The sequence below is a fragment of the Podarcis pityusensis genome (genome assembly GCF_964106645.2).
Source record: "Podarcis pityusensis genome assembly, chromosome: 8".
Classification (NCBI taxonomy): Eukaryota; Metazoa; Chordata; class Lepidosauria; order Squamata; family Lacertidae; genus Podarcis; species Podarcis pityusensis.
The window spans coordinates 2012942-2025464 of record NC_138033.1 but is presented as its reverse complement, the minus strand read 5'-3'; the positions used below and the strand labels follow the sequence as shown (position 1 = coordinate 2025464).

The 12523-nt window shown below is 48.3% G+C and overlaps 1 protein-coding gene across 2 annotated transcripts in view; it reads left to right on the top strand.

The window, feature by feature from the left end:
• The window catches only part of DLL3 (delta like canonical Notch ligand 3), a 157342-nt gene that overhangs the window by 51974 nt on the left and 92845 nt on the right, over positions 1 to 12523 (top strand). For both annotated transcript variants that reach the window (XM_081018900.1, XM_081018899.1), the window contains one exon: positions 6278 to 6494. In XM_081018900.1, coding sequence (XP_080875026.1) covers positions 6278 to 6494 — 217 coding nt within the window. The remainder of the gene's footprint in view (positions 1 to 6277; positions 6495 to 12523) is intronic.

Genomic DNA, 12523 nt, shown 5'->3' with positions numbered 1-12523 from the left:
CTCCTATCAATTATGTGGTTGGTTGCAATGACTGTAGACCCAAAGTGCTGACTCTGGATGGTTGAATGTTTACTTTGCTTGTTTAATACCTTCATGGTTGTCTCCAATACTCAAAGGAACCAGCTTAGTCTTCCCCAGAGAGGCATCTCTTGTCCCTGGCAGTAGGTACCAGAAGGTGAAGAGCTATTTAGATGCATCCTGTGCTTTAAGATGTCAATAATGGTCCCCAGTATTGCTGCATGTAGCCAATTCTACTTTTTAAAATCCAAAACTTTATTCCAGCAACCTGATGATCCTGTTCATGAAAGACTTACTTCACTCATATTAGGGCTAATAACTTTGCTTGTAACTTCAGTCCTTTTATATCCATGCTGAGCAATATATTTTGTTGACAGTAGACTACCTAGAGAAGAAGTCAGTTGTCCATGTTCCCTTCCCAGGTGGCCATTTAGTGGGGACAGATTTGCTGAAAGCGTTGTCTGAGGGAGCAGGTGCACGAGCAAAGGAGGTTTGCTTCTCTTTCTGGTACTTTCAACTCCATTCCTATTGGCTTTCCAAAGATGACAGCTCAGGGAGACAAATTCAAAGATGAAATGGAAATGCATCGGTGAGAAATAGAGGCTCCCTCCTCTTTTCTCGGCCTCTTGCTGTCCACCCCTTATCCTCTTGAGCCTTTCTAGTAGCATGGAGGGAGAAAGGTGTAGCAAGTGAGAGATGTCAGGTTTGGCTCAAAAGCCTACCAGTCGTTGACTTTTAGGCTATGCATAATTAGTATGGCGTATGTTTCAATATAATATTTTTAAAAAGGGATTGGAAGGTACTTTAACATGCTAGCTTCTCAGTGTTAGTAATGCAAGATTTTTGGATGATCTCTCTACTTACCACTCACCTAATTGTGTTTCTCTCATTTCATGCTTGTCTCCATGTGAACATGTGCTAATGTGTTACATTGAGTAGCACAATAGTTCAAAATACCACCTGATTTAAAATTCCATTTTGCAATGTAGCATTCTGAGCAGAGAAGCTTCATCTTTCTAAATTTGTTCAGTCTCAGTACTGGTGAAAATAATTTGTCTTAGATAATAGACAGCGGGACAGTCAGGCTCTCTGGAGACCATTCTACCATTGTTGTTGTTTAGTCGCATCTGCCTCTTCATGACCCCCTGGACCAGAGCATGCCAGGCACTCCTGTCTTCCACTGCCTCCCGCAGTTTAGTCTAACTCATGCTGGTACCTTCGAGAACACTGTCCCACCATCTTGTCCTCTGTCGTCCCCTTCTCCTTGTGCCCTCCATCTTTCCCAACATCAGGGTCTTTTCCAGGGAGTCTTCTCTTCTCAGGAGCTGGCCAAAGTCTGGGAGCCTCAGCTTCACGATCTGTCCTTCCAGTGAGCACTCAGGGCTGATTTCCTTCAAAATGGAGAGGTTTGATCTTCTTGCAGTCCATGGGACTCTCAAGAGTCTCCTCCAGCACCAGAATTCAAAAGCATCCATTCTTCGGCCATCAGCCTTCTTTATGGGCCAGCTTTCACTTCCATACATCACCACGGGGAAAACCATAGCTTTAACTATACGGACCTTTGTTGGCAAGGTGATGTCTCTGCTTTAGTCTCAGTACTGGTGAAAATAATTTGTCTTAGATAATAGGCAGTAGTCCAGTCAGGCTCTCTGGAGACCATTCTACCATTACCACAATTTAAAACAGGTCTCAAGACCTTCCATGACCCCAGTTAATTTTATGGGAGCTGCTCTCTGAGGAAGCTGATTCTGTATTATCTGTTTGACACTCTTCCTGTGTTCAAACCATTTTAAAGTCAAGATCTTCTAGACTGGAGTGGACTAGGGTGGTTACATGTAGTCAGAAACAGGTTATATTTATAATGCCTTTGGTTTGCACAGTGTGATGTGCCTTGAGATAATGGTCTCCCAGACTTGCCCTTGGTGTGTTAAATACCAGTACTCTGCCTTTTAACATGGTGGTGATCAGAGTGCCCCTGGTCATGTGCAGAATGCTTCTCCCATTGCTGCTGAATATAATTCCAAGGAGCATCTTCCCCCAGCACATCAGGGAGTGGTGAGAGTGAGGAGGCTTCAGAGGTAGAGCCGTTATCTGAGAAGGTTTAATGCCCGCTTTCTCAGAAATTAATAAATGGTTTTTACCTCCTCCCCCGGAAGTAATTCCATTTGAAAAAGTTAAGGCCCTAGAGAACTATTGCCAGTCAGTGCCAATGCTGGTGTTTGGGATTGCCTGTTGCCTTGGCCTAAGACAGGGCCCACAAGAGCAAACACAAATGGAAAAGGCAATTGAAAAGGCTGAGAAGTCCTGCCCACCTCTCTCTAACGATGGAGTGTCAGTGGTGAGTATTCAGGGCTCTGTACCAACTTAGAAGACTGCTCTTCTCCAGCACACGCTCACCTCTGAGCTGCCGAAAGGAATCAAACTGGTCCATGAGATGCAGAGCTGAGGATGAATCTCACTGTAAATGCCCTTGTGCAGAGATGCTTTTCTAGGCTCTACTTTAGACTGATCCTTTTAAACTTAAGGGCTTTTTATGACGTTTTAAAGAGGCATGCCATTGGATGAGTGGCACTAGCTGTATTGTAGTAGCACTGTGACCCAGTCTTGTGCCAATATGCCCGATGGTCACAATCTGTGCACCTAGGGCAGTGGTGACGAATCTTTTAGAGACCGAGTGCCCAAACTGCAACCCAAAATCCATTTATTTATCACAAAGCGCCAACACAGCAATTTAACCTGAATACTGAGAGGGACGCGGGTGGCGCTGTGGGTTAAACCACAGAGCCTAGGACTTGGCGGTCAGAAGGTCGGCGGTTCGAATCCCCACGACGGGTGAGCTTCCATTGCTTGGCCCCTGCTCCTGCCAACCTAGCAGTTCGAAAGCATGTCAAAAGTGCAAGTAGATAAATAGGTACTGCTCCGTTTCCATGCGCTGCTCTGGTTCACCAAAAGTGGCTTAGTCATGCTGGCCACGTGACCCGGAAAAACTGTCTGCGGACAAACGTCGGCTCCCTTGGCCAATAAAGCGAGATGAGCGCCGCAACCACAGAGTCGGTCACGACTGGACCTAATGGTCAGGGGTCCCTTTACCTTTACTGAGACTTTAGTTTAGAAAAAACAACTCATACATTAACACCTTTTGTCTTAAAAGAAAAACGCAGTAACGGATCTTTCAATGATACAAACAACTTTTTATTGAAAGGTAAAAGTTTGCATTAAGATGATCCAAACAAAGTAAGGAAAGTAATCCCAAGTGCTTTCGTTGACTTAAAAATATTTGGCAGAGAATTCCACACGTCAAGGATTCCCTGAGCTTTTAAGCTCCAGCCCAAGCAAGCAAGCATTCTTGGCATGGCCCTCTGAGCGCGTGCAGAGTGGTGCCCCACCATCATTCCACCATTTCCCGAAAGGGCCCAGGGGCTGACCCACATGCTAGCCCCGCTCCCTCGCCCAGCCCTGACCGGCCCTCCACAGGGTGTATAAAGCCTCAGCCTCACAGCAGGAGGAGGAGGAAGGCGGCTGCTTGGAACTCTCGGTTGCCCACCAATGCGGTAGCATGCCTCTGAACGCGTGCAGAGTGCTACACCCTCCCCACCCACAGCGGAGGCTCCCCAGGGGAAAACGTGCACCCTGGAGGTTGTGGCTCCCTTTTGCACCCCTTGATGCCCCATCTGAGGCACTTCTACTCGGACACAAGTCCCAGGATCCGTGCCCAGCCTCTAAAAACAACAAGAGCGCCTGCATCACATGTCCGAATGAGACCAATGCCTCACCTGGCCCTTCCCGTTGCACCTCCCTGGCCACAAGGCTGCCTTCTTGGTCTGGGCATCCCGTGCGGAGCAACTGAGCAAAAGGAGCCCTAAAGGCGCTGCAGCAAACAGGCCAATTTGGGGATTTCGGCTCTTTACTGTCCTGCTTGCGCAGCATCCGAAACTGAGGGCCCGCCATAATCATTGCCGGTGCTATTTCGCAACCCGCTTGCACAAAATACCAATTGCCACAATATGCTCCGGAAGCCTCCATGCAATTGGGTGCAATGAACTCAGGCCAAAGAATAGCTGAGACCCCCATTTTGGAGAGAGTCGGGGCCCTGATGGGCATCGCATCCCGCCCCTGCTGCGCAGTTTCCTATGCCGACCCACTACGCACATGGTGCTCTGGCTGCCCAAGTTGAGCTGAGGACTCGGCGCGCCACCTTCGCCTTCTGCCAGCTCTGTGCTGGGGCCCCGGTGCGCGTGCCCACAGAGAGGGCTCTGAGTGCGCCCTCTGGCAAGCATGCCATAGGTTCGCCACCACTGACTTAGGGTAACTTGCAATATGAGGTCAGATCTATAAACTGCTACATATGAAGGTAACCTGTATTTGTTTAGGTCTAAAGACCTATGACCTTTAGGTTTTCTAAGCCAAGAGCATTCATCGTTAAGCCTTGCAAGAACTGAAATGCTTTGACCAAATCAAGTCTAACGAAAGCAAGGCTCCTCTGCAAGTAAAATGAAGTGAAAGATTAGCTATAAGTCCAAGGTGTCTTTCATTCCTTCTATCCTTGAAAGTGCTTTAGCTGGGATAGGGCTAGCCAACATGGAGCTGTCCAGATATTGTTGTTGTTGTTTAGTTGTTTAGTGGTGTCCACCTCTTCGAGACCCCCTGGACCAGAGCACGCCAGGCCCTCCCGTCTTCCACTGCCTCCCGCAGTTTGGTCAGACTCATGCTGGTAGCTTCGGGAACACTGTCCAGCCATCTCGTCCTCTGTCGTCCCCTTCTCCTTGTGCCCTCCATCTTTCCCAACATCAGGGCCTTTTCCAGGCAGTCTTCTCAGGAGGTGGCCAAAGTCTGGGAGCCTCAGCTTCACGATCTGCCCTTCCAGTGAGCGCTCAGGGCTGATTTCCTTCAGAATGGAGAGGTTTGATCTTCTTGCAGTCCATGGGACTCTCAAGAGTCTCCTCCAGCACCATAATTCAAAAGCATCCATTCTTCGGCCTTCTTTATGGTCCAGCTCTCACTTCCATACATCACTACTGATGTAGTCCAGATATTATTAGACTCCAACTCCCATCAGCTGCAGCCATCATGGCCAATGATCAAGGACAGTGGCATAGTGTGGGTTGCTGGTGCCTGGGGCGGGCAAGCCGCTGATGCCACTAGAGGCCCCCCCCCCACTGGAGCCAAGCGGGGCCATGCTGACATGGCCCTTGGCAGATAACCCCCCCACACACACACACACCTGCAAAGTGGAGTGCTGGGCTGCACTGCACTGGGGTTGCCCCTTGCCTGCCTCCCTCCCTCTCTCCGCTCCTGCTCACTGTGGGCCTTGGCTGCTCTGTTACCTTTGCCAGGGTGGGGATTCCTGTGGAAGCTGGCACCTGTCGGGGGGACTGGTTGCCTTGCCCCCCCATCTCCTATGCTACACCATTGATCAAGGATAGTGGGAACTGGGGGCCAACAACATCTGGAAGGCACCTCTGGATTGGCAACCCTTGAGCTGGAGCATTTACAATGTTAAGTACGCTTTTCAGGGACTGAACTGATGGGACCAAGCCACAATAATGATCAGTTGGTTCTGCTTGGAGCTTAAATGTAAGAATGTGATCAAAATGTAAACCCTATTTAAAACACATGACAGGTATGTGTTTTGTATTGATTATATGTGAGATGCACAACTGCAGTGGATGAGGGGTCTGAACACAGTGAGACATGAGCCACTGGGACTATATCCTGTGCAAACTCCAATGAAACACAATTTTTTTAATTGTATTTTTAAGATTAGTACAGTGGTACCTTGGTTTAAGAACAGTCCTGTTTACGAACGATTCGGTTTACGAACTCCGCAAAACCAGAAGTAGTGTCCTGGATTGCGAACTTTACCTCGGACTAAGAACAGAATCCGAATGGTGGAAGGGCACTGGTGGTGGGAGGACTCATTGGGGAAAGCGTGCCTCAGTTTAAGAACAGTTTCGGTTTAAGAACGGACTTCCGGAACGGATTAAGTTTGTAAACCGAGGTACCACTGTACTGTCTGTCTCCTGGAAACATGAGTTGGGCCCTGTTCTCAGACTTATAAACTAAGAGACAAAAAACGCACAAGGAAAAGAGTCAAGAGGAAAGGTAACAGTAAAGCAAGCATTTAAATCTAGCTGGGACCGGGTCAATCTCCCCTTTCCGATGATCTTACACAGGAGACAACCTCAGCGGATTGTGCCTCAGCCTCTTTCATCCTGGGCAAAAAGGCCTAATCACTCGGCTGTCTGTCCTTTTTTTGCAGGACTTGGAGAATGACTACAAATGCACCTGCCCTCAAGGTTTCTACGGCAAGAACTGCGAAGTCAGTGCTATGACCTGCGCCGATGGGCCTTGTTTCAATGGCGGGACCTGTGTGGAGAAACGGATTGGCGGATACACTTGCCACTGCCCAATGAATTACCACGGTTCCAACTGTGAGAAGAACATAGACCGGTGCAGTAATAACCCGTGTTTGAACAGTAAGTGTTCCTTTCCTCTCCGCAGTGTTTCATTGCACTAGTTATGGGGATCCTAATTTGGATTTTGAGTATCACAAATGCAGTAGGGTTGGTTTTTTTAAGCATATCCTTTTAAGAGGTGAACTGCAATCTTGCTGTGTCTTAAGCAAGGCTTCATTTATCTAGCACAGAAGACTACAGCAGTTGTAAGGTTTTAAAGAATGTCCAGTAGTCTTTGCAAGGTACTTTAGGAGGGACATGTAATGGTTAATCACTTTATATTTGGGTAGACATTTCCCATATCTGCATACTATTGTGTCAAAAGTGTCCGTAGCTTTTTGGTACAGAAACCCTAGTGAAGTAGTTTGCAGTTAAGACAGTATTTGTTAATTTATTGTTAAAAAGCGAAAGGTTACAAATTGGCTCTTAGGATAAGCTTTTCAAGGCTTTCCTGCTAGATTACCAAAATGTATGTTGAGGCTCCCTAAAGGTAAAGGTAAAGGGACCCCTGACCATTAGGTCCAGTCGCGGACAACTCTGGGGTTGTGGTGCTCATCTCGCTTTATTGGCTGAGGGAGCCGGCGTTCAGCTTCCGGGTCATGTGGCCAGCATGACTAAGCCGCTTCTGGCGAACCAGAGCAGCGCACAGAAACGCTGTTTACCTTCCCGCTGAAGCGGGACCTATTTATCTACTTGCACTTTGATGTGCTTTCGAACTGCTAGCTTGGCAGGAGCAGGGACCGAGCAACGGGAGCTCACCCCATCACAGGGATTCGAACGACCGACCTTCTGATCGGCAAGCCCTAGGCTCTGTGGTTTAGACCACAGCGCCACCCGCGTCCCTAGGCTCCCTAGGAAGGGTTAAAGTTTGCTTGCATTCTCCCTGCCACATGCCGTTGGATGATGGCTCCAGTCAGCCTGGTCAATATGGCCAATGGTCAGGGCTGATGGGAGTTGTAGTCCAACTATGTCTGGCGTATACCACCTTGGCTACCCCTGATCTGCACTATGCCTCTTGATCTCCTCCTCCCCAGTATACGAGCCGTGACGTTTTCCCCAGGGACAGAGTGAGCATGTGCCAGGGGACCCTAATGCACCCTGCAGTATAGCTGCTAGTTGTGCAGGGATCTCAGAGGCTTCCTTTCTTACCCAGAAACACAGACTTATTCCTGAACTCTGACAAAGGGAGGGCAGAGTGTCAACGTTAATTAAAACTCCCATGCAAAGACAACAACAGAATATTCAGTTCTCACATGGTGAATTTCACTGGGAGGAAACTGACTTTGCTGATGTGTATAGTACTGCTTGCATAGCATCCCAAAAGACTGACTAGTGCGTGCTAGTAACATTCATACCACACATTGTGCATAATAATAATAATAATAATAATAATAATAATAACAATAATATATTATTTATACCTCGCCCATCTGGCTGGGTTTCCCCAGCCACTCTGGGTGGCTTCCAACAGAATATTAAAATACAGTGGTCTGTTAAACATTAAAAGCTTCCCTAAACAGGGCTGCCTTCAGATGTCTTCTAAAAGTCTGGTGGTTGTTTTTCTCTTTGACATCTGGTAGGAAGGCATTCCACAGGGCGGGCCCACCACCAAGAAGGCCCTCTGCCTGGTTCCCTGTAACTTGGCTTCTCACAGTGAGGGAACCACCAGAAGGCCCTCGGCGCTGGACCTCAGCGTCTGGGCAGAACGATGGGGGTGGAGATGCTCCTTCAGGTATACTGGACAGAGGCTGTTTAGGGCTTTAAAGGTCAACACCAACACTTTGTGCTAGGAAACGTCCTGGGAGCCAGTGTAGGTCTTTCAAGACTGGTATTATATGGTCTCGGCGGCATAACATCCATGACAACAGTGACTGTATTACAGGGACCAACCCAAGACTCTGAGTTGCCCCACCCAAATCTAGACTTGGAAGATTTATTCTGCAGCCAAGTGCCTTGGGGTTGGTTCTTAGAGCTGGGGCTTTGAGCAGAAAGCTGGAGCTGGAAGTCCAGTGAGCAGAAGATGCTGCTTGGTTGAATTCTCTATTGAAACTCTATATCAGGTCTTATACCAGGGGTCTTCAGACTAAGGGCTGCGGGCCGGATCCAGCCCACTAGGCTCAGAAATCTGGCCCGCGGACCCTGCCGCCCGCTCAGTCAGTCCCTGTGCGCTGAGGTAAACCCAGCGAGCACAGCATTTCCTTGAAAAGAAGTCGCAGATGCCTCGCCACACAGGGGGTGGGACTGGGTGGGCAGCGGCGCTTCCGCGGCTCCTGGAAGCTCCTGCAGCCATTCAGAAGCTGTGAACGCCTCACCGCTGGGGGGGGAGGGGACTGACTGGGTGGGTGGCCTTGCTGGTGAGCAGGCTTGGCGGGCACAGCCGCAGAAGGAGCTCCGCGGTGGTGGTGGAGGCGGAGAGGCGGGCACACAGCGGTGGTTGTTGTTTAGTCGTTTAGTCGTGTCCGCCTCTTCGTGACCCCCTGGACCAGAGCACGCCAGGCACTTCTGTCTTCCACTGCCTCCCGCAGTTTGGTCAAACTCATGCTGGTAGCTTCGAGAACACTATCCCACCATCTCATCCTCTGTCGTCCCCTTCTCCTTGTGCCCTCCATCTTTCCCAGCACCAGGGTCTTTTCCAGGGAGTCTTCTCTTCTCATGAGGTGGCCAAAGTCTTGGAGCCTCAGCTTCAGGATCTGTCCTTCCAGTGAGCACTCAGGGCTGATTTCCTTAAGAATGGATAGGTTTGAGCAGTAGTGTCAACCTAGTTGATGAAGTGCGCGCAGGATTGCCCGCCAGCCGCGTCCCTCCAGGCAGCTTTGCTCTCCCAATCGCCTCCTCTCTGGCATGCGCTCTTCAGCTCCCAATGCCCTTCAGGTCGGTGCAGGTTGGGGGCTGCAGTTGTCCCGAGAAAGTGCACGAGAGGAGGCTACTTTTGCAAGAGGCCGCAGTGAGTTGTGGGGATGGCGACCCGTGAGCAGGCTGCGTCGTGGGCATTGGGGGTAGGGAGATGTGGGCAGGCTGGCGCATGGGGATTTGGGGTTGGAGGACAGGCGTGCTAGCTGGGTGGTGGTGGATAGGGGTTATGGAGATACGCAGCAAGTTGGATAGGATGGATAAAACTTTATTCGCATTAGCCAATGGCCATAGCAACAGTAAAACATTACAGTATACGCAGAGAAGGGAATTTGATATAAGAGCACAATTTAAATTCCTGAATCAGCCGTCAGTTAGTGGCCCTTATTCTGATTGCCCCTGCTATGAACCTAGCAACCTTTGCTGTTATCTGCTCATTTTGATCTGATAGCAGAAAGGAGATTGTGGCAGTGGCTGAGCGCCCTGGAATGCTTAGTACGAGTGGGGTGATGATCTCGTTCCTCAGGTCTTTGTAGAGAGTGCAAGACAGGAGGACGTGTGCCGCTGTTTCGGTGCTACCGTCTCCACAGGGGCAAAGACGTTTCTCAGGCGGGATCTTTTGGAATCGACCCTCCAGTACCGCAGATGGCAAAACATCCAGTCTTGCAAGTGTAAAAGCACGTCTGTATTTTGGGATAATAAGTTTGTGCAGATACGGGGCCAGAGAATCAAAATGGAGAGGTGGAAAATGAGCAGCAAGTTGGGTTGTGAGGTGGGGCTTAAGGAGACACGGGTGCAGGTTGGGTCATGGGGATCTGGGTTAGGGAAGCACATTCATAGGCTGGGTCGTGGGGAAGGGGGTTAGGGAGACGTGTATAGGCTGGGTTGTGGGGATGGGGACATGGAAGGCCTGCATGTAGGCTGGGCCATGGGGGTGATGGAGATCCATGTGTAGGCTGGGTTGTAGGGACAAGCATTAGCGATATTGACCATCTCTTTAGCCAAAAGCAGCCCCATACTTCCCACTGAAATACTAGTAAGTTTATTAAAATTGTCCTTCATTTTAAATACTTATTGTTTTTCCTGCTTTTTGTGCACGACAAATAAATTACCGTATTTGTCGCTCCATAAGACGCACCTAGTTTTTAGAGGAGGAAAACAAGGGGAAAAAATATTCTGAACGAAACAGTGGATGTATGGTTTCTGTGGTTCATGCTGTGGCCACAGACATGTGATTTGACGGTGAGTTTGGGGTAGTCCAATGCAAAAATCCTGAGAATCCATGTGGAACCGTTCTTTGTAACCACATTTTTGCACCATTGCGGCCCCACGAAACAGCAGATATGTGGAGTTTTTGGTGCAGGCTTTAGCCATGGACATGCTATGTGATCTGGTGGTGAATTTGGGGTGCCCCAATGCAAAAATCCTGAGGATCCATGGGCTTTTACTTCCCCCCTCCCAGGCAGCCTCCTTTATTGCTAGCGTCCCTTATGTCCCTACTGATCACTTGCTGATCAGCTGCTCAGCAGCTTCATTTCAACACCCCCTTCCCTCTTTCTAAAAAAAAAAAAAGGACAATCTGCTTTTCTCCCCTGGGCAATTCGGCTCCAGGGACCACGCATTCGCTCCATAAGACACACAGACATTTCCCCTTACTATTTAGGAGGAAAAAAGCGTGTCTTATGGAGCGAAAAATACGGTATGCGCAGTGTGCATAGGAATTCGTTCATATTTTTTTCAAACTATAGTCTGGCCCCGACAGTGTCTGAGGGTCAGTGAAATGGCCCCTTGTTTAAAAAGTTTGAGGACCCCTGCCCTTGATTGACGCAGAGGCATTTAAGCTTCCTTAGCTTAAATCACTGAATTACATCACCAAGAAAAACAAATAAATGTTCCAGTTTATCATCCATATATTTCCTCAACAAGCTACTAATTGACTACTATTATAAATAAACATATGGTCAATGGGCACAAGCATACAAGCCCGTGTGCTTTTTGCGCTATGGATCTGGCCTGACTTTAAAAGCCACAGAACATTTGTGAAATTAAGCCATTATGCTTCTCTGTGCGGTAAGAAATTGTGCAAATAAACCACAAACAACTTACTATTTGAAATATTTCTGCTTAATTTTCCAGAAGCAAGCGTAGGTAATTAGTGGATAGGTAAAAGAGGTAAAGGTAAAGAACCCCTGGGTGGTTAAGTCCAGTCAAAGGTGACTATGGGGTGCAGTCCTCATCTTGCTTTCAGGCCAAGGGAGCCGGTATTTGTCCGCAGACAACTTTCCGGGTCATGTGGCCAGCAGGACTAAACCGTTTCTGGCGCAACTGAACACCATGACGGAAACCAGCGTGCACGGAAATGCCCTTTACCTTCCCACAGCAGTGGTACCTATTTATCTACTTGCACTGGTATGCTTTCGAACTGTTGGGTTGGCAGGAGCTGGGAGAGAGCAACGGGTGCTCACCCCTTGTGGGGATTCAAACTGCCAACCTTCCGATCGGCAAGCCCAAGAGGCTCAGTGGTTTAGACCACAGCACCACCCGCGTCCCTATTAGTGGATAGAAGAGCAGCATGGAAAGAATATGTCCAAACTTTTGCTTGGCAGTACCTATATATTCATAGTTTACACAATATTGCTGACCTATTGATGATATTAATAATACTTGGCTCAGGGAGCCTGTTCATTTGCAAAGAAAAGCAGGCCTTAACTACTGGGTGGCTGCATTCAGACATCACAATGACTCAGTGTGGAAGAAATGTCGCGCGTCTTCCCCTTGCACGTCCCCCCTCCTCTTCTCAAGGGTGGCCATGAAGACAGAGAACTTTCACTTCTATTATTTATTAACTGCAGTTTGACATTATGTCCAAACCCTGAACTGTAATTAATTTTAATAAGCGTTTGTTGAAAGAAACCCGCTACATAAATCAGTTTGCAGTTGGCTTGTTCCAACAAAATTCTGATTAAGATTGATGCACTTGTCAGAGAGTTGTGGATTTGGTTTTAAAGAGCCTACGATGTATTGCATTTGATTCTTTTCAATTTAGATTTCTTTCTTTTAAAAAAACATATTTTTAAAAGCACACTTAATATGGTTTACAAATCAGATGCAGGTTTTCTTAATCACAGATGTTTATCCACCCGTGCTCTGGACAGACAAGGCCTGGTAGTAGTAGTAGTAGAGGAAGTAACAACAACAAC